This window comes from Crinia signifera, chromosome 8 (genome assembly GCF_055691185.1).
Source record: "Crinia signifera chromosome 8, ASM5569118v1, whole genome shotgun sequence".
In the NCBI taxonomy this organism is placed as follows: domain Eukaryota; kingdom Metazoa; phylum Chordata; class Amphibia; order Anura; family Myobatrachidae; genus Crinia; species Crinia signifera.
Window position 1 is genome coordinate 139,189,558 of NC_139224.1, and position 22,846 is coordinate 139,212,403.

Consider the following 22,846-nt stretch of genomic DNA (forward strand, 5'->3'; position numbering starts at 1 on the left):
CTTCATTATCAGAGAATATGGGCTGTTCACCATGGAGCTCAGATGTAGTCTCATGAGTTTGCACTGAGATTTTTTTCTTCTGCGCTGCCGAAATGCCCTTGGAAAGTTTCTTTTTAACCATTTCACCGCATTTGTCTCATCCAATTTTCCTAAATGATCAAATTTCGATTTACCTTTTGAACTAACTAGTCCGAAGAGGGAAATATTACATCTCCGGGTAATTTTCGGCAAACCTTTGCACAGTAACAGAGAAAGAGACTTACTAAATGTGGCTCTAGAGTTATCACTTGTCTTCTGTTGCTAGGATCCCGCTCTGTATTCAAAATGTGCTGTTGTACTTGAGGCTTTTATAATTGCTGGTCCTTTAGTCAGATCGTAGAATCATTTCAATGTCACTTATAAAGCAGAATGTTTCAGTACTGGAAGGTCGCAGGGGTCTTTGTGCAGAAACAATAAATAATGCACAAAAGCAGATAAGCTACGCAGTTCTGCACTATCAATCATATAGCAAATCGCGTTACCATAATAATAAGTATACCTGCCAAAAATAACCAAAATAAACTGCCTCCACCTACACCAGATGACACATAGATGCCTGCATCTGCTTTTCTTCAGAACATTAGTAATCACGCCCGTACACCTATTTTTGGAATATAGCAGCTTCAACAGAAGACACGGGGCCTAATTAATATTTCTAAGCAAATCTGATGGTTTATTTCCAAATACGATGTTCGGACATCTGCACGAATGCAAGACATGTGCAGAACGGGTCTTGCAATATCACTTGCGGTCCCCTTTCAGTCACAGCATGATTGACCTGCTGCAGCTTTTGGGGGCTGGAATGGGGTACAGCAGACAGTCCCATTCTTCAAAATGAGGGGGCGTTGGCCCAATTTTTAAGATGTTAATTGTAAAGGGTCTGCATCATCGGACACTGGTGTCCGGGTTCTACAGCCAGCTTGCATAGATGCCAGCTTACGAAGACTGGCAAACGCAACATTGCGAATCTTGACCGATTGTTGCTATGATGATCCGAGGCTGTGTCCTCAGACTTAGCACTTGGAAATCGCAAATGCCAACAGGAGGCCATCTAGAGTATCTCCTGTATTTGAGTTTTAATGACACAGCCATAAGGAATTAATAATGAATTAGGCCCTCAGCTCACAGAGGTGAGAATGAAGTACAGTAGTGTAACCTCTTCATAGTCAAGCTGGTGAGAGGACATTACCATCAAATCATGTCTGACCTCTGTAAAAGTACTGCACTCACTCTGCGGTTGATGAAAAATGAAGCTCAAACGTGATTGTGTGCTTTTGCGTTGAGCAAGCTCTGGAGTAGAGCTTCTGCTAGTATGGGGGATGCAAATTCATATCAAGTCTATGTGGGCATCTGTTTGGGCCAGAAGAGGCATAACTGGCTACTAACAGGGTGTTTGCATGTAATTATAGCTCAAAGTGGGTGCGTTCAAATGCCCCAACACTCACTTTTGTACTGTAGTTATAGCCCATTGTGGGTAAGCAGCATTCATAGAAAAAACTATTGCACCATCTGTATTTTGATGCACTCACTCCAAACTATGAGGTCAATTAGAGAAGTTGCCCATAGCGGCAAATCAAACGCTAGTTATCAGTTCTCTAGAACATTCTATCAAATGAAAATTGGTATTTACGGCCATCTTCTCAACTGAACTCTTTTAACGTTTTGATAAAAACTGACCCCCTGTGTAGTTTACATTCATAAATTTGAACCTATCCCTCATAGATGATACAAAATGGTATTACATATTTCAGTTATGAAAAACATTTATAAAATAAAAAGAAAATGAAAAAAAAACAAAAAAACAACAACCATGAAATTGGAATGGCAAGGTCTATTGAGTACTTTTCCGCTGTCAATTCCATGTCCCTTTCAATATTAAATCTCATCGGGTCTTCATTGTTTATTGTTCAATGCAGTATTTCATTTCAACAATAAATACTTTTAACAAAAAAAAGATAAAAACCCTTTTTCTGTTCTTGTTTCACATCATGTACAATGATATTTCAAGTACGGCAACCTTTTGTTTCTCCATATCTTTGTCATTTCTGTTTGTATAATATAATGTGGAAGGAAAATGATGTCACAGATAGACTGCACAATGGGTACGCTGCTCAATGAGGATAACATATGCCGTGGTTGGCCATGAAATTACAAAGTAACATAATTAGTGCCGCTAAAATGGCATATGCAAATCTGGTCTCTGATAATTAGATCCCTATGTCTCCCTGCATGAACTTTATATGAGGGAGGGAGGCACATTCATCATAATGTCCAATGCACCATGTGTGATAACTGAGTTATCTCTCTATACCATACCAAAGATAAAAGTTTGACATCTAAACTTTTGTCCTTATGCCCGTAAAGTTACTGGATCGACTCTTTTGGATCTTGACGTACTTAATTAGACACAAGTAAAATAGTTACTTATTCAGTTTGCTGAAATAGTTCTAGTTTTTTTTTATTGTTATTTTAAAATTTATATTAACTCTGACGTTGCTATGTGTGTGTGTTGGGACAAAGAGCACGTAGACTAATCTGCCATGCAACCTTATTATTATTATTATTATTATTATTATTAACAGTTTCTTACCGCCGCAGCCTGTTTTTGCCTTCCTGACAGAGCCCTTTTTTTCAAATCTGACATGTATCACTTTATGTGGGGATAACTTTTTATTGCTTTTACTTATCCCAGTGATTTTGAGATTGTTTTCTCGTGACACATTGTACTTTAAGTTAGTGGTAAATTTTGGTCGATACAGTCTTTTTTTTTTTTTGTGAAAAATACCAAAATGTCGTAAAAAAATTGAACATTTTGCAATTTGCAAAATGTTAAATTTTCTGCTTGTGAGACAAATAATCATACCACTCAAAATAGTTAATAACTAACATAGACCATATGTATACTTTATGTTTTAATCATTATTTCTACCTCCTTTTATTTTTTTTGGACACTAGGGGGCAGCAGAGTCAAAATTATACACATAACTCATAAAACGCTGCAATTGGCTGTTCACATTTGAACAGCCAATCGCAACGATCGCCGATGGGGGGGGGGCATCGCTGCCCCCCCTGGGCAATGAGGGAAGATGTCTGCTGTCAGGGACAGCAGACATCGTCCCTCTGTCACCGCGTCTATAGACGCGGTGACAGTTTAATGGCATGACGTACATTTATGCCATGTGTCGGGAAGTACATCCCGACCATGACGTAAATGTACGTCAAATGTCGGGAAGGGGTTAAATAGCGCACACATATTCCGCAGCACTGTACAGAGTATAGTTGAACATGCTCATCAGTCCCTGCCCCAGTGGAGATTACAATCTATGGGACAGATGTATTAAGCCTTAACAAGAGATAAATGCAAGGGTGATAAAGAGAGATAAACGTCCAGCCAATCACATCCTAACTGCCAAGTTACAGGCTGTGTTTGAAAACAGTCAGTAAGGATGTGATTGGCTGGACGCTTATCTCTCTTTATCACCCTTGCATTTATCTCTTGTTAAGGCTCAATACATTTGCCCCTATATTCCCTACCACATGTACACACACACACACAGACATTCTAGGGTGAATTTTGTTGGGAGCCAATTAACCTATCAGTATATTTTTGGATTGTGGGAGGAAACCGGAGTACCTGGAGGAAACCCACGCAAGTACGGGGAGAATATACAAACTCCGCACAGTTAGCGCTGTGAGGCAGTAATGCAAACCATTACACCATCCGTGCTGCCCCTTATATACAGTAACGCTTTGGTTAACTGTCTAATGCAGCTGATGGCATCGCACAAGTCAAGCTCACTGCACTGGCTGCTTTGAGTTACAGGTTGTTTGTTAAAATTGTTTATTTTTTGTAGGCTGTGCTTCCAGGGTCTCTGGCTTGCATGACAGACAGACAGGTCTTTTCATAAAAAGAACAATGGGTTCCTGAAAGGGGTTCGCTAGGGCTTTGAAAGCAAGCAACACAAACATATACCCCACCCTCCTTCCTCCGAAACCCTTCATCCAGATGAAAATCTAATAGTTCATTTGAAAAGTCTCAACTCTGAAAGCTAAAATGTAAATATTAAGTAGTTCTGACCTTTATTGTCTGGGGGTATTTTAGAGTTTTGCTGTATGTTTTTTCAACTGTTGCTGTAGGATAAAATCAAAATATACTCTGACACTAGAAATACATTGCAGCACAATTTCTCCCGTAATGGGCCTGATTCAGATGTGAACAGAGAAGCGATCGCTTACATGGAAGCAGCAGCAAAAGGCTATTTTATGTTAATATAACAGGAATAAACAGCATCGAATGAGGGACACCATAGACCAGCTGCCTGAGCTATGGGGCCACACAAGTCAGCCATCACAGGTCCGAGCAAGAAGCCAGCAAATTGTTATCATCTGATGGAAATTGTTGTCTCATCCCTACACTGCGATGGCAGCACAATAGCCGAGGGTTTAGAAATTGCCGAATAATTGAATTGGTCCAGTTGTTAAACTCTGAGCTTGAATCACTTGGTAAACACAGCGGCTAATTGAATCTGCGTCTTTGACATCCCACTTGGGCATTTTCCTCCTTTGTTGAGATTGTAAGCTCTCAGAAACAAGACTCCCTTGTGTTTTCCCTGTCTCCCTATAGAAGAGATCACTGTACCCCATTGCTGTGTGTGCTACAATGCAAGCATTGTGTAACATTTTCTACTTGCACTGACTTGCATAAAATGAATCTGTTATTGTAAATGAGTGATGTCATTTTAGTGATGTCAGTGTATCCTAATTGCTAGTGTATAGTGGAGCACAGTATGTCCAGTCTTCGTCCCAAATAACAATGGACTTGGCCTTGAAGGAGGACCTTGAGTCAATTCTTGTGCCCCAACTATCAAAATAATAGAATAATGTATAGCTGAAAAATAAATGATCCCAGGAAAAGTTCTGTGTAAGCACTAGAGGAGAGATATAGATGGATGTGTCTTAAGTCAGAACTACAACGTTTGTTTTAATGGAGTGACCGGGGAGCACAGAAGCAAGCTCCAATTACGGCTCTTGCACCATCGTGGCCAAAATGTACTGTACGTTTCCAGACTCAAAGGGAAAACTGATTTGAAAAGAAAGCGAAAGGATGTACAATGTATCTCTAGACTATTGCAGGTTTGTATGCTCCTAGCAATCAGAGATAATATAAAATAGCAAGTTGAAGGCTTTAATCATATCAATCTAGAAGAACCGAAAGCTTTGCTTTATTTAACAAAGGCACAAATTTCTAATTGTTATTGTCCCTCTTGCATACCTCTCTGATTTTCACGGGACAGTTCCTTTTTTTTATTTGTCCCATCGTCCCATTGTCCCACCTGTCGGCCACAGGGTCCTGCAGTGTGGTTGGAGAGGCAGGTGTGAGTCCCCCTTTCAATTGCTGCTCTTGACAGTGGTGAATAGATGCAATGTGCATGCTCACAGCTTCTATTTACTGGAGACAGAGGGACTGGGGGCAAGCCAGCAGCTCAAAGAGCGCTGGGCATACCCCAACAGTGAAGAAATGAGAGGCGCTCTTTTAACAAGGCCACGCCAACTATTCAGTTTTGCCGCTAAATGGAGTCACAGGTTTGTTCTGCCCCAGAAAAGCTCGCCACAGAAGGGCCAGCTGCTGCTTTCTGCAGCAGCCCCTGGTCCCCTGGCCTATAGCAACATCACATGTGAAGTAGAATACACATCTTCGTAAATTTCCCCCTGAAACTCCAGTGCTAAACCTGCAGCAGGTGTTCTGTGGAAAGGGAGTTAGAAATTGAATATCCAAGTGCCAATAATGGGGGTAAAAATGTCTAAGCATCTACTAATTGGGGTGAGAGTGCCAACAGATGGAGTGTAGATCCAAGACTGGACAAATCCCAAGCCATTTGTAAATGGGATTGTTTCATTATTATTAGCTTTGAATTTATTTATAGAGACATGTTTGATATAAAGGAAGTTAATAGACAAACATTGATATACCCATACAGTATGGAGTCACATGATGAGAAATAAGAAGGCAACTGTGTACAGTATTTCTAGATTGTGTTTGCTTTTCGTTGCTGAGCCTCCAAATACATGGAACTACAGTAGGTGAACACAACAGGAATTCTACAGAGAGGACGTAATCCGATTATGAGCATAAACTCGTGGTTTCTGGAACACCAGTTTATAGAACTGTATTTGCCACTGAAGTCCCTTCGTCATGCGAGTGATCAGAAAGCAGGTGGCCATGATCATTAGTGTACAACATCTGTTGTGAAGATTGAGAGGTAGCTGGTAATAAAGCACCCAAGCGTGCTACACCTAAATTCCAGTCCAGGGTCTCCATGGACCATGCTGTATTTGGGCTATAGCATTGTAAGCCACTCATCAGGTAACTGCGTGGCTGTGCGACAAGTGGGGAGCGAGACAAATTGCACAGAACAGAAAAAAAAAAACTGAACCAGCTCATTTTCGCAACAGAAGGGAGCTGGCTGTTTTTTTAATGAGTGGCAAGTTCATTAACGAGGCCAATGTTCCATTAATAATGTCGCTACAGCAGCTTTCCCCTTTTTGCTGAAATGCTGCTCCATTAACCCCTTCCCCTCACAACGTCATTTCTGCTCCATTAAATTTTTCATACTAAGGAGACCCAGAGGAAATCCCCTTGCACATAACTACACGAAAATAAATATGTTCATTGTTTGCTTAGCCCGTCAGTGTGTAGAGTGCCATGTAAGCGTTACTTGTCCTGTCTGTATAACTTACCACCAAAGGTTGTGCCACAGCACAGCATGCCAGGGCCCCCAATAGTGTTAGGGCCTGCAATTTACCAAATTCACCAAAAGGAAAAACCTGGGTGCAGCAACCTGGCATTCCAGCCCGGGTTAAAGAAGGGTTTTGCCTGTGTCAGACCAGGGTTGCTGGGCAGTGTAATCAGGTGATTTGTTTTATGTCTGCTGTAGTCTAATCTAGTGCTCTCCCACCTACCAGCAATTTAGAAAAATATTAATATAAGTTTTTGCCTTCTTATGTCTTTAGTCATCCCAGGGTCGGGATGTCGGCATTCACAATATTGACCCCGACACATCCCGACTAGTGCCAACATCAAGAAGGATGCTGATGCTGGAATCCCAACACCGGGATGCTAAATGTAAGTATGCAGGGCTGGTTAGGGTTAGGCCAGGGAAGGGGGCTTAGGTTTACACACTATGGGGACACTTAGGATTAGGATGCATGGGAAGGGGGGCACAGAAGGTTAGGCTTTGAGGTGGGGGTTAGGTTAAGTTGGTAAAGTATGGTGGTTGGGGTTGAACACTAGCAGGGAGGATTGGGCTGCAGGGAGGGGAGGGTTAGGAGGAGTAAATATACTTAGAAGAGTTCCGGTCCAAATTCGACTCCATTGGGATGCTGTTATCGGTATTCTGTGGCTTCCGGCCATGAGAAGTCTGGCAACCGTCAGTTATATGGACAATGTTTTTATATTGCTATAATGATCGTATAGACTACACAGGAAATGCCTCCCTCTATAAAAGAATCACCAACTCGTTATTTGACAGATGCAGGGCAAGCAAAGCACTAATATGTGATGTGTATCTGTAGTGAGGGCATCCATGCCGTATTCCTCACCAGGAGCAAATGCTGGATTTTTACAGAGGAGTTTCCAAATGCTTGCTTAAGGGCACAGTATGGACAACGCATAAAGGCGACGTAGTAAGTTACAGGCTGCCTCATAAATAGTGCCCTGTATGTGATACATCAGAGACATACAGGGGCCAGTGATCACAGTACGCTGTTAGTTGCAGCAGTAGCGCCAGTCCACCTGAGGGAATAATATCACCAATCCACGCTCATCAAAGCTGGCGGAGCGGCAGAAGAGCCTAGCACCTGTCCTAGACATACCGGTATGCGTACCTATTGGTCTACTTATAGAGATAAATACAGCCTATCAACAATCAAATGTCGGCAACAGTATGTGGATCCCAGAAGCAATGTCATTAAGTGTAAGATGCTAGTTGAAGTATTTCACTTGTGCCATCAGTACAGCTATAAACATGAGGGAAATTCATCATGTTTATGGTTGCCCTGCCTTCCAAGGTCCACATATTTTGACAATTCCCCTGTTTGTAGTCCACTATTAATATAACATTAGAGATGGTCTAGTAGTGGAGAGTCTAAAAATCAATTAATCATGAATAACATAAGTGGTCTAAATATACATAACTTGCCATAACCAGGAGACAGAACTGAGCTTTGTAAAAACATTCTCCCACCTAATGTATGTGTTGTGCTGATGAACTCATACATTGCAGAGTTGGTAGGAGAAGCTTCCATTGGTCGTGTATGGAAGCTCAAATCAGTCCCTTATACTGCGTGCTGTATTCACAACTGTTGTTATTATACAATACTGCTATTAGGGTCAAGATTTGAGCTGATGGCTGGGGCAAAAGGAGTACCCTGCATTTGGAAACCCTCTGCTTTTACCTATACTTGACCATTGTTGATAAGAATGTCGCTTATCAATTCAGTAGGAACTGTTGGTATGACCAAGCCTATTGCCACAGTGATTGCTTATGAATTTTTGGATCTATTTACTAATTTGTCAGCACAAAAAAGAAATCAGTTACTGTGGCCTTTTGGTAGCAAGTCCAGGTTCCCTCACTCATGAGTGAACTGGATTTCCTGGTCATGATTACAAACTGAACTTGGTGCCCAGAAATGGCCATCAGTTATAGATTAATTAAAAAAATATATTCTTTTAACGTTGTTTGGCAATAATAAAGTCATTTTTTACCATTTGTAGCTTCTGTAACAGCCAATTTAATGGCAACAGCCACAGGACAGCCGGTGTTACTTGACTATCAGTGTAGCCCGCAGAGGTTATTGCAGGTCAAACCCACCCAGAGTTATCTTTGGGTGGTGGTTACTGTAGCTTACTAATGACATTTTGAAATCTTTTAGCTTTTTTTAAAAAAAATTATATATATCCATAAAGACGGAATAAGAATTTGGTTGACTCAAAATAACAGTTTCCATTTTACAACATTTTGAGACTGTTTATGTTCAAAGTGTGCATTCCGCCCCCCTGGTAAATCTAATATTAGCCCCTCCCAAAATGTATTTTTGTGAAATCCCTGTACAATAACAGAACCACCCTACCTAATGCCATACGTCCTAACATTATAGGTGCAGTAACAGGATTCTCTTATATGCCTCATGGGACTGATCAGTCATCAGTAAATCAGTCCACATGCCCTAGGCTACTTATGGGGGTGTGACCACGTGTCATGTTTCCTGTCATACAGGGGGTGAGACCAACACTCTGACAGCAGCTGGGCCCTCTACCAGCCTAAATGGATGCTGCAGACCACCCGCCACTGCACTGCTACATACTTGCCTACATTTGAATTCGCCCAGGAACACCAAGCCCTGCCCCTACTTTTGGCAACATGACACAATTTGCAGGTCTGTGAGAGGGGGCGGAGCTAAAATGATGCAAATTCCATCATATTAGCCCCTCACCCTCACCACCGATACATGAATGCCCCCGATTGCTTCACTAGGGTGTGGGCAGGATGCGGTAGATAATCAAACTCTTCCAGGGCAGAAGGCAACAACAGTGCGCAAAAGGCGAGACTGTCCCAACGCAATGCATCTCCATTTAGAAGAATCTTATTACCAAATAATCTAGGGCAAACAGCACTGACTTCATTTTCATTTCATCCTATTCCGAAGCGTTTGTCTCGTATGGCATAAAGCTTTACATTATCTCTCCTGGTGTGCCCCAGGCATCAAAAACAGTTTGTTAGACCCATATTCGGAGTCATGCATCTGAATGTGTTCTGTATACAGCTAGCGGAGAAAGCAACACTTTTATAATCATCAGATCTGAAGAATATTGCATTCCATTACATTAACTTCCTGATTCTATCTAAAAATTCTGTCGGGGGATTGCTTGGATAATGAACTTTCGTCAGATAATCAACCGCAAGACTATTTTCCTGCCGTGGCAGAGCAAACAGATCAAACAGCTTTGAATTGACAGGACTGTTTGATCCAGTCCTGTAAATCCGTACCTCACTGCATCCTGGGAATTGTACAGCTGTACCACAAAACATTTGTTTTAATGAAACTCTATGCTGCAACTCGCAGCTCCTCTCATGGCAGAGGTGTTAATCACTGCTATCTTCCAGAGGCTACCGCTTCATTAACCCCTGCACCGTGTACCTTAATGGCTCCCGTGGTGATCTGAATGTGGTGCAGCTGCCTCAGCGAGCTCTCTCGGTCCATGAAATATGAAGCCGCCAGCTGGTGTAGAGTGTCCAATGTGAGGGACGATGCATTGCCACGCACTCCCGCCTCTCGCTTCAGCCTCCCCTTGTCCACAAACATGGTGAGGGACTCTTCACCTGAAAATACAGATGAATATATCAGGAACAAACTGTTATGAACTAAACTGAAAGTCCAAAGCATGCACCAAATGTTATTATGGGGTACTATGGGGGAATTACGGAGTTCTATTGAAGATAGGATGTTGCCCATAGCACATAGGTCCATCTCCCGACCCCCTGGGAAGGTGGGCAAGTCTCCAGCCTGCTCGGCAGAGTCCCGCACCCCCTTCACTGCTGGCACAAATCCCAGAATTTGTGGGTCGGCAGACAGTGGGAGGGGCTAAAATGATGCAATAATTTTGCTTCAATATGGACCAGCCCCCTGTCTGTGGACCCACATATTATGGCATTTGTGGGGCAAGGGGGCAGGCTTGGTATTATCTGCCTCATCCCTGCCCCACAACATGTTGCCTTTCCGGGAGGCAACAAAAGTAGGTAAGTGTGCCAAAGCAACCAATCATATATTGGGCAAGATGCAATAAGCTTCAAAAGTGATAAAATGGAGAGTTATGAACAGCCAGCCAATCAGCTCCTGCCTGACATTTTTCAAACACAGTCTGTGACTTGACAGGTAGCAGCTGATTGGCTGGCTGCTTATCACTCTCCATTTTATCACTTTTGAAGCTTAATGCATCTGGCCCTATATCTATTATCTTCTAGAAGGTGCTAAAAAAAAGTAGAATCTGATTGGTTGCTATGGGCAACATCCCATCTTCACTAGAACTCCCGTCTTAGTAAATTTAAACCATGTCTCAGGAACACACAAACTCTCTGCTTGTTAAGGTGGGGTATTTACCAAAGCGTGGATAGTGATAAAGCACTAACCAATCAGCTCTTAGGACATTTTTAAACATGGCCTGTAAAATGCCAGTTAGAAGCTTATTGGTTAATACTTTATTTCTCTCCACTTTATCGCTCTTCAAGCTCTTCTAAATATTCCCCTTGTAATCTCTTTAGAGGGACACTTCAAATGGTTTACGCATACTAAGCTTCGCCATGATCGAATCGCATATTTATAAACAAGTGCACACTCCTCAACAGATGCTCAGGCACAAATTAACATGAAACACAGGTTATTACGCAAATCCATAAAATCAATATGGCAATGCATAGAGATGCAACTACAATTTGGCAACACGAAGTAGGTGTCTCCGGCAGTGGCTTTGGAAGGCAGATAAATGTAGCAAATTAATTAAAATGTAGATTGATCTAATGATAATTTAGGGACCAGTAAACAAAAATGTAATAAATTACATATTTATGCCTACATCCCTTATTAGTAAGATTCCCTCGGCCCCTGTTTCCCTAGCTATGCTTTACTGAGAATCCCATCAGTAGAAAGAGTTTCCCATCACATGTGACTGTCATTACATCACTGCACAATCTCTGCAGCACCCTTTGAAATGTATCTAACAGTACCTGATTAACGAATAGGCTGATGATGCTGCGGCCCCTTAATCAGCCCTTGGGATATAAGGAGACTATTTATCATCGGGAGAAAAAATAAAAACACCATTTTTTGTGCCACAGATACTGTAAAAGTCTTTTCCTAATTAAGAAGCTCCGTGGGCAGCGCTTTCTGATGTGGCACACTTGCCCACTCTCCTAGAATTAGGGAAGCCAATCCCGAGGTATTTTTTTTAAATTCCCGAGATTGGGATCGCCTCAGCCGCCCAGCATATTTACCATCATGGCCAGGAGCCGGGCGGGTGTGGCCGGGAGCCAGGTGGTGGGGCTCTGAACCAAGCAGGTGGGCAGTGCGGTTGGGAAAGGGGCGGGCGGTTGCGCTTCGGGGCAGGTGGTGTGGCTGTTCGACCTGCGCAGCATGACCTCTGACCTCTTCACGCTTTGCAGAGCCGCACAGCTGAGGACAGGAGAAGCCGGGCAGCGTCTGAGCAGGTGCATTAGACTGCGCATGTGGTGTCTAATCCCGAAATCCCAGGATTGGAAACTCCAATCTGGGGGACTAAAATCCCAGCAATTGTGGGGCCAAATACTGGTATCCCGCCAATCCCGAGTCTGGGATTGGCCAGCCTACCTAGAATCTTTGGGAAACTTTCAATCCAAGGAGAGAGATTCCGGTGACATTGGGTGGGGCAATGGAGTATAAAGATATAATTTGCATTATCGCAGCCCCAGCCCCAGCTATAGAAAGGGCCTGATTCTGCAAAAGCAAATCCTCTTCACCTTTTTTTTAACATCAACACCTGAACACGTGGGGCTAAAATTAGTGTAACGTGTCCCCTCCTATGGATCGATTCACTCGCCATGTTTCAAGCCAGGTGCCTCGCTCCACTATTAACATCATCTGATTAATGATAATGTGCATGCTAGTAATACAACTCTATGTTACAGTCAATCAATAATCCTAACCTACACATCACACAGAAGATGGGCACATACTGAGCATGTAGCACACAGGACAAAGGATAGTGTTCAAATGATCAATATAGCAGAACAGATACATTCATAGGGGGAACCAACTAGAGGGATATTGTCCTGGAAAATAAAGGGCATTTATAAAGTTTGGTTTATGCTCTCTATATACTTAATATAGCAAGTAAAGGGCTATATTTAAATGTAAGGACTGTAGAGGTGGGGGCTGCAACCACCCCCTCCCCCCATGCTCAGATCACCACCTGCACCACCAGTAGGAACAATAGTTGACCTTACCGCTAGTTTTCCTGTAGCCCAATATGCTCAATGATGGGATGGGGGTCATTCGAGAGAAATGCAGAGGCCATGTAGCCTATTACTGCAATGCACTAGCCCTTACTATGCTTTGGTGACCTCACTTTCTAAAAGGGGCCACATACTGTATGATACTTGCTGCCTAATTACCATAAAGAAGGTATTGTGTCCATTACAATTAAACAGTGCAAATAACTTCACAATCTCTACTGATATGTCATTGACTTCCACTCTTTCCTTAGACCAGCGTTTCCCAAACGTGGTCCTCAAGGCACCCTAAAAGTCAAGTATGAATTCTCTAATTCTTGGATTTTTTTTCATAATTGACGGCAGCGACGGCACCAGGACTTGTAATTCCATGTTACAATATTTTCCCTTACCAGGCCAGTGGCTCCGATAAGAGGCCCATCCCATCATGGAGCAAATAACAAAGTTATTATTATTATTATTATCTTTTATTTATGTTGCAACACAAGGGATCAACAGTGCCGAACAAACGTAAGACATAGGGGGTTATTCTAGTTCACTCGCAAAGGCACAATCACTCTCTAATGGACAAAACCATATGCACTGCAGGTGGGGCTGATGTAACATGTGCAGAGTTAGATTTGGGTGTTTTATTGTTTCTGTGCAGGGTAAATACTGGCTGTTTTTTTTTTTACACTGCAATAAATATATCAATTTGAAGTACAGACCCCACCCAAATCTAATTCTCTCTGCAATGTTACATCAGCCACACCTGCAGTGCACATGGTTTTGTCCATTAGAGAGCGATTGTGTCTTTGCGAGTGAACCAGAATAACCCCTATACCGTGGAACATACTTTAATAGGAAAATAGCGCCATAATGGATAAATAATTATGTAGCTACAACTGCAAATCACATAATTACATAATGAACAAGGTGCAGTACTGTATGAAAGAGAGCCAACTTGCAAGAGCTTACAATCTAAAGGGAAATAGGCAGACACAGTAGTTACGGGTGTGGATCATATTGTCAACCACACTTAGGTCGACAGTCATTAGGTCGACACCGTTGGGTCGACAGGCAGCAAGGTCGACAGGGTTCTAGGTTGACATGGGTGAAGGTCAACAGGTGTCTAGGTCGACATGGGTTTAGGTCGACAAATGCGTTAGGTCGACATGGGTAAGGTCGACAGGTCGCAATGTCAACATGGGTTTTTCTACTTTTTTTGTCCCGAATGTCGACCCAGTCGACATGGACACAGTTGGAAGTCAACCGCAGCCCCTCTCATCGCTTGCTTCGCTCGCAATGCTTCAGGCACAGTGCCTTGCTGTGCTCGGCACACTATTTTATTCTCCCACCATGCCCTAGTGATGGTAGGGCATGAAATACTACTTGTCGGCACATGTCGGCTCAAAAACAGTGCAAAAACCCTTGTCGACCTCGCGACCTGTCAACCTAACCCATGTCAAACTAACGCATTTGTCGACCTAAAACCATGTCGACCTAGACACATGTCGACCTTCATCCATGTCGACCTAGAACCCTGTCGGCCTCGTTGCCTCTCGACCCAAAGGTGTCGACCTAATGACTGTCGACAATACGACCGTATACCGTAGTTACAGTGAAAATATATGTTCTTCCATATGGAAACTGTTGTTACTTCATAAAGGTTGATAAATAGGACACTCAGTCCCCCCGATACAGTATGAGTTTCTCTCTCCCACTGTATTTGTAATGTGGATTTTGTTTTTGCAGTAAAACTAGGTTTCCAGACAAGGGAGAGCTAGGAATTACGGAGATTTGGAATATCGCTATAGTTGATGTTTGAGTTATTGCTGACACACGTCTTCTGATCTGTTTTTCAACATAAACTGCAATGCCTTTGGCTGCACATCTCCAGCAAAACATGTATATCAACAGACTGTATGCAGTTACTGGAAGACACTGCAAGCTCCTAGGAACCACCTCTGTATTACCAGCATGCACAGAGCGCAGTGTTTCCAGGTCTCTGGATGGCAATCCCTGCTCTGTTCTTCTTCCCACTGTTTCTTTCTCTTTCCCTGCCCTACTGTAATTGCACAAATCTCATGGAACTAAACTAGCAAATTAGTAGTACTGTACGTAATAGTTTAAAAGATATACACAGAGAAATTAGCATTCTGCAAAGCTTCACCCTGTATAATAATAGCTAAGGAGACAGACTGTCTGAGCAACACCTCTTCTTCTGCTATAGCATTTGTGACAAGTGTAGCGTAAGTAACAGCGCTGATGATATACTGTTCGCATAGCACTATACATGTCATGCAAACAGCCACCAGCTCCCTAGTGATGGGAAGTGGATAGAAGAATGGGTGGGTGGGGGAGGGGGTGCAGGAGGTTAAAAAGGTGCAAAATATATGATGGATGGAGAAAAGGGAAGAATTGGCGTGAAGGTGAGAATGAGACATGTTGGCTGCAGCGTTATGATTAAAAAAGGAGACAGGCGCAGAATAAGAAATTCATCACTGTTAATTCAAATCGGTTCCAAATAAAATTTCAAAGGTGACTCAGAAAAATAACTGAAACGGCCAAGAACTAAGATAGCAATATGTAAATATGTTTGCGGATTTGGATTGGGAATTGAGTTTATGCCACTATAAGGGTAGAGCTTCACATACACTGGGGTGTAGTTTATGGCTGAATCAGAAAGACATACTGTATTGGGCCTGATTCAGATCTGGTAAATGCCACCCCACCGAACACCTGCACCCCCCCCCGCCGAGCGAATCCCCGCACTAGCATACGATTGGATGTGTACGCTTACACATCCACTCACATACGGCCGCACGGAAGGGAAATCAACCGATAGTCGCTTACCAAATTAATTAATTAATTTTTTCCCAACACTAATAAAACTCACATGAAGGCGTTTGCTCCGGGGGTTTGCAAATGCACATATTCACGCATGTACATGCGCAAACCACAATCATCGGCCGGGGGAGCGAATTCTTCCCGCAGCAAGCGGGGATGAATCACCTCCACTGTTTAATGTCTCCCCACTAGTGCTTAACCCTAACCCCTGCACCCCGCCACCTATACCTTACCCCCATTAAGAGAGCCCAATGTTTTCTCCCCTCTCTAGCAGTGCCTAGTCCTGTTTCAACCGGCTGAGTAAAGGTACTCAGCCAGACTTATCCCTGTCCCTGTCCCGAGTATGAGGGATCCCATCCCCTCTGCCCATTGGAGCAGTTACTCAGATGTCAGCTGCCCTCCCATATCCATCCCAGCGTGCACGCATATGGAAGTGACTTGAAAGTCACTTTTATATGCACGTTCCTTCCACAACTTTTGATGGTCGGCGATCATCAAAAGATTTGGCAGGTTATTTCATCATACGAATACGAATGGATGCTTATGCTTATTGCCTTGAAAATCAACCAGAATAACCCCCTTTGTCCACTGCTTTTGTCAGTTACTATGGGTGTTACTGTACTGTGAAGGAAGAAACACGATCGGGGAAGGGGGGGATAGTTTCCTTGTCTAGGGGTATGGGAAAGGTTCCTTCACAAATAATTTATGATAAAACCTCAGCATGTTTTTTGGGGGAAAAACGATAAATGAAAGTACTCAGCATAGAGAATTAATGCCCTGGGCTTGTGAATCCTTGGGGCATATATTACAGATACAGATATTTATCAATGCAAATCGTGGTGTGAGAACCCTTCTGTTGGGAAGCCAAGGCATACTGTATATCTTATTTGACCTGCCCTGAAATATGTCTGTGTTCATTTGAGTACAGGTGAATCTGGGGAAATATGTATGAATTCATTAGAAATACGGGGACTGGTGTGATAAGCCTCAGCCGCGGGGTAATGTACATTAGAACTTAGAAGACACATTTATATAACAAACACTTATATGAAACTTATGTCATTAACAATTTGTTTTTTATGAATAGCAGTTGTACCTCTATTAGTACCTGGAGTAGGCTTTCATAGCAGGACAGCCTCATAGCAGGACAGCCTCATAGCAGGACAGCCTCATAGGAGGACAGCCTCAAAGCATGACAGCCTCATAGGAGGACAGCTTCATAGCAGGACAGCCTCATAGGAGGACAGCCTCATAGCAGGACAGCCTCATAGGAGGACAGCCTCATAGGAGGAGAGCCTCATAGCAGGACAGCCTCATAGCAGGACAGCCTCATAGCAGGACAGCCTCATAGGAGGACAGCCTCAAAGCATGACAGCCTCATAGGAGGACAGCTTCATAGCAGGACAGCCTCATAGGAGGACAGCCTCATAGCAGGACAGCCTCATAGGAGGACAGCCTCATAGGAGGAGAGCCTCATAGCAGGACAGCCTCATAGCAGGACAGCCTCATAGCAGGACAGCCTCATAGGAGGACAGCCTCATAGCAGGACAGCCTCATAGTAGGACAGCATCATAGGAGGACAGCCTCAAAGCACGACAGCCTCATAGGAGGACAGCCTCATAGCAAGGACAGCCTCATAGGAGGACAGCCTCATAGCAGGACAGCCTCATAGCAGGACAGCCTCATAGCAGGACAGCCTCATAGCAGGACAGCCTCATAAGAGGACAGCCTCATAGCAGGACAGCCTCATAGGAGGACAGCCTCATAGGAGGACAGCCTCATAGCAGGACAGCCTCATAGGAGGACAGCCTCATAGCAGGACAGCCTCATAAGAGGACAGCCTCATAGCAGGACAGCCTCATAGCAGGACAGCCTCATAGGAGGACAGCCTCATAGCAGGACAGTCTCATAGGAGGACAGCCTCATAGCAGGACAGCCTCATAGCAGGACAGCCTCATAAGAGGACAGCCTCATAGGAGGACAGCCTCATAGTAGGACAGCCTCATAAGAGGACAGCCTCATAGCAGGACAGCCTCATAGCAGGACAGCCTCATAGCAGGACAGCCTCATAAGAGGACAGCCTCATAGCAGGACAGCCTCATAGGATGACAGCCTCATAGCAGGACAGCCTCATAGCAGGACAGCCTCATAGCAGGACAGCCTCATAAGAGGACAGCCTCATAGCAGGACAGCCTCATAAGAGGACAGCCTCATAGCAGGGCAGCCTCATAGCAAGACAGCCTCATAGGAGGACAGCCTCATAGGAGGACAGCCTCATAGCAGGACAGCCTCGCACATGAATACCACAGGCCATGCGCATGCGCACTTAGTTGATAATCGCCCAACCTGCAAACACGCAGCTGTGAGACCAGGTCTGAATCAGGCCCCTAGTACAGTCCTTTACACCATTTTATTTTTCAATGATAAATATGGCAAAAGAAGAGATGAAAAGATCTCCCCAGTCTGCGTGACAAATACAGGATAAAGAGGAAATGGTTTCGGCTACGCACAATTCCAAAGACAAACACAGGGGCGTCTATTTGTCAAGGTTATGAAAGCCTGCTCAGTCTCCTCTCTGCTGCATGGAAATGTTTATTCCATCTTTCTATATTCATCAGAGCTCTCAGGAGAAGCTTGTGAATGTTTGTCTGAAAATCAATGCGCAAAATAATCAGTATTTAGAGCGGATCAATGTTATTTTGCTGCTTATGGGAACACCCTTTCAACCTCTATTGGAGAAACTTGCGCTATCTTCCATGCAAGCTGTCCCAAAGCACCTCCGCGGATCTCGCCCACCCTCTAAAAGACCTTTTAGGCTTTGCTCTGGTTTAAACAGCATACACTTACTGTATGTGCGTGTACTATACCGGCCGTGTTACATAAAGATTTCAGCTCATTTGTAGAATTTTCTAAAATTTGCTACTGTCAACTATCAGGGTAGATAGCGATGAGAAAATGTGCTTCCTTATGCGCATAATTAGACTTATTTTCGTCCAACATGACTTTGATGTATCAACCGGTGCTGTGCATTACCATACTATAAATGGTGCAAGCAAAATGAAAAACAAATTATTCAGCCGCCCTTACCAAGCACAAACCTTTGCTTGCAAATACAAATTAGGAAAGATACAAATATATTTAAATTTGCAAAACAGAATCTTGAATATCATTTTTTATTATTCTCATTATTTTCAATGGTTGCCAATACAGGCATGGCCTTACACACAATGGTATATGTATAATCATTTTGGGGAGATGATGAGTTTTGTGTGGCCTTGTTCAAGAATGTTTTCAGTTTCGAACAATTCTGTAAACAAAAGTGTAAACCGCCATCCCTGATTGGTCCCACTCCCAGTTACTTGGTCCCTGAGACTAAGCAGTAAGTTCAGTATGCCTTAATGGTTCTCTAAATTGTATTATTTACTTTCATTTAATTATGCAATATATATTTAAAGCATAAACAGGGCATCCTTTTATAGTAACTCTCTGGATAGGCTAAAATAAAACCTCAATAAGAAAAAATGCAAAAAGGTGCTTATCTCTGAGAAATAAGAATCAGCTGGACATTCTAGAAGTGCATATAGATTGTTCCAGAGTTTAAAGTGGTCCTGGTCCATTTCCCCCTGCCACCTTATTAACCCTTCCCCAAATAGGCAGAGCCAAGGCCAGGGGTAGGGTGTTTGGCACCCCCTTCCCCCCATCCTGCAAACTGCAATGCTTTTCTGTTAGAATTCCTGTGCAGAGCCAAGGTCGAGGTTGAATTAGTTCCACCTGACCATTAGAGGTGGTGGTACTCAGTTCCACCCCCCACTTTAGCCCTTGGAAACTTCCCTCTGTTTAAGGCCTCTACCAAGTAGAAGATAACCACTCATTTTCCTATTATATGGTCATTTCCTATAATCAGCCAGATAATCTCCTCTCCAGAGAAGCCATATACTGACAGATGGGTGGAAATGAAAAGCCATGAACAGTCTTTGTGGCCAAAACCCGAGAAGGTCACCAGTCTGAACATGTATAACATCTCTGCATCTCTGTACAGAGACAATAGAGTTGCGTGTTCATCATATTGAATGCAAAGTAGCCAAAACTCACTCCAGCACACCTGACATCGGCAGTGCATCCCCATTTAAATAAGGCCAAGGGCCGAAAACAATAGGGTGTGAGAAACAGAAAGTGAGAGATTTTGGGAGAGTTTGCCCATATTTTTATTTAAAGCAGCAACTGAAAAACAAAGTTGATTTTGCAATATAATGTATTGCCGTTTATCTCACTTATTTGGCCCCACGTGTGTGTAGATCAACGCTCTTCGACCAACATGTGAGGGACAGTAGCCAGTGGCCTGCACTATTTATTTAATTTATTTATTTACAGTAGAGAACCTTGTGTAGATATCAGTAGTCAGTGTATTTTTCTGAGAGATCACATTATTGGTATCAGCAGTGGGCTGTGTTATAAGAACTTTGGGGGTTATTCTGGTTGATTCACAAGACTGCGAATTCGCACCCTTGTGAGTCCACCAAACCCCACCTTGAGAATGGTAGCCTGGCAGCCACTGGCTGCAAACGGATGTTTAACATAAACAACCATTTGCAAGCTGTGGGGGAACACCTACATCTTTCAATGGTCGCCGACCATCGAAAGATGTGTGTCCTTGCATATATAAAGTGACTCTCAGGTCACTTATACAGTATATGTGTGCATTTTTGGGCTGAAATGGGCGGGCAGCTGACATCCGGTGTTGTCAGCTGCCCGGCCCCGGAGCCCACCTCACCCGGAGATAACCATGGGAATGGCCAGGGTTTTAATGGGAACGCCCATGAGTGAGTACCTCGGCCCGCCGCCACACGCCCCCCCCCTCTCAACACACTGCCCGCAATGTTGGGTGCCGTGGCCGCATGCATCTGCCATATGCACATGCGCAAAAACGCAGCGCTGCGTGTGGACCAGAATAAAGTTCTGGGTATCTGCCAGTTTCTCTGATATCACATTTCACGCCTGAATATTTTGTTTCACCAGATTTGAAAACAGATAGTGAACTAATTCTTTTGTTTTCCATTTAAGTTAATTACAGCATTACAGTTTGATATCCTGGACTCTATAGCAATAGTCTTTCAACTCCTGTTAACATCTGTCACAATCTCATTTATTCTGTCATGTACAAAATGATGATATTCGCTTGTGATCTACTGACAATTTTTCCTTTAATTTAAAAAAACAAACTTGTCATTGTCACTCAGACATTTGTATACAGTATTTCTATTCTGGCTTATTATTCTTCCCTTTAGCCCCCGCCATGACTGCACAGAAGCCGCTATCCCGAATTCCTGTGTGTAGAGCCAAGACCTCTCTCTCTCGCTGATTTCCTACTTAAGCAATGCACAATTTGTATAGCAAGGAGCTTTTGATCATAAATACACACCATTTTCATGCTAGGGTGCTTGTACTAATGTAGTGTGTGACAACCACGCTGGACATATGCCGTACAGCTGCAAACAAAAGTATTTATGGAGCTTAATATGAAGGTTGTTCAAAATCAACAAGTACTTTTCACAGCTGTTCTCCTGAAATGGCTAAAAGGCACTAAATCACCCGAAGGCGCAGCGGGTTATTTGTCCACGTCCTTTTATCATTCCAGAAAACTTTGACATAAACAAAACAATTTGGCACTTTTTTTATAGAAATTTTACTTTTTAAAAATCTATCAGACGCGGGACAAGTTGAGAGTCTTGTCTCTTATATGTGCAACGAATAACCAAGTAGTTTGCTCAAAGGTCATTGCTTAGTGAGCGGAAATGACAAACCGGAAAGGTGGGCAAACCTCCCGCAGGCCCTGGACTCCCCCCCCCCCCCCTCCCCATTCTACCCAAGATCAGTGGTTAAATACCTTGTTTCACGGTTTACAGGGAGTGGGTGGGGCTAAAGTGATGCAATTCGCTTGGTGACATCGAGATCAAGCTCCACTCCCTAAAGGACTGGTGATAGTCTTCTCTCCGGGCTTCTCCCGGATAGGAGACTCTAAAAGTAGGTAAGCCTGATTATAAACTTACTTGTACTGCCAAAGTATCTGTCACATTGGGGTGGTGGTTAGTAAGTTGACACGGTTAAGATCAACGGTCAACCACTATTGGTCAATAGGCCATAGATGAACACATGAAAAAGGTCTATATAGATTAGATCTGGGGCAGCCAACCCTAGTCCTCGAGAGCTACCAACAGTGCATGTTTTGCAGGTCTCCTCACAGAATCACAAGTGAGCTAATTAGCCTCATCTGTGGATCTTTTAAAATGTGTCAGTGATTAATGAGTGCAGCTGTGCAGCAGCTAGGTTGTCTGGAAAATGTGAACTGTTGGTAGCTCTCGAGGGTTAGGGTTGGCTACCACTGGATTAGATTGATATGGTCAATAGGTCGACACAAGCAATAGGCTGAGATGAAAAGTTAAAAAATAAAAAAATCCGTCATGAGTTTTTCCCCTTTTTTCATACTTTACTATCCAAGTGGACATAGATATAATAGTGTCCAGAGAGTAGCGAGGCACCATGTCTGAGGATGAGATGCGTTACACTTATATGGTGCCCATGTTGACCTACAAGGACACCTTAAAAACATGAAACACTCACGTCAACCTTTTTCAGGTGGACCTATTATTTGTGTCGACCTTTTGACCATGCCAACCTTAGCTGAAACATAATAAACACATGTTGACCATTTTCATGTGTCCACCTATGGTCTGTTGACCAATAGCGATTGACCTATTGACTGTCGACCTTAATTGTGTCAACCCTATGACCCATACCCTCACAGGAACGGGTGGGGAAATATAAAGTTGACTGAAGATGTTGATGCCTAAATTTAGTGGTTCCCAAACGGTGGGGTAAGTTAACTAAGGCTTCTAATACCGCTTTCACGTTGAATCTCCGACCCAGGTTATTCCCGGGTT

The 22,846-nt window shown here is 43.3% G+C and overlaps 1 protein-coding gene across 2 annotated transcripts in view; it reads right to left on the reverse strand.

Moving 5' to 3' along the window:
- BRINP2 (BMP/retinoic acid inducible neural specific 2) overlaps positions 1 to 22,846 on the reverse strand; it is a 258,789-nt gene that overhangs the window by 128,351 nt on the left and 107,592 nt on the right. For both annotated transcript variants that reach the window (XM_083157259.1, XM_083157260.1), the window contains exon 4: positions 10,237 to 10,418. In XM_083157259.1, the coding sequence (XP_083013385.1) occupies positions 10,237 to 10,418 (182 nt within the window). The remainder of the gene's footprint in view (positions 1 to 10,236; positions 10,419 to 22,846) is intronic.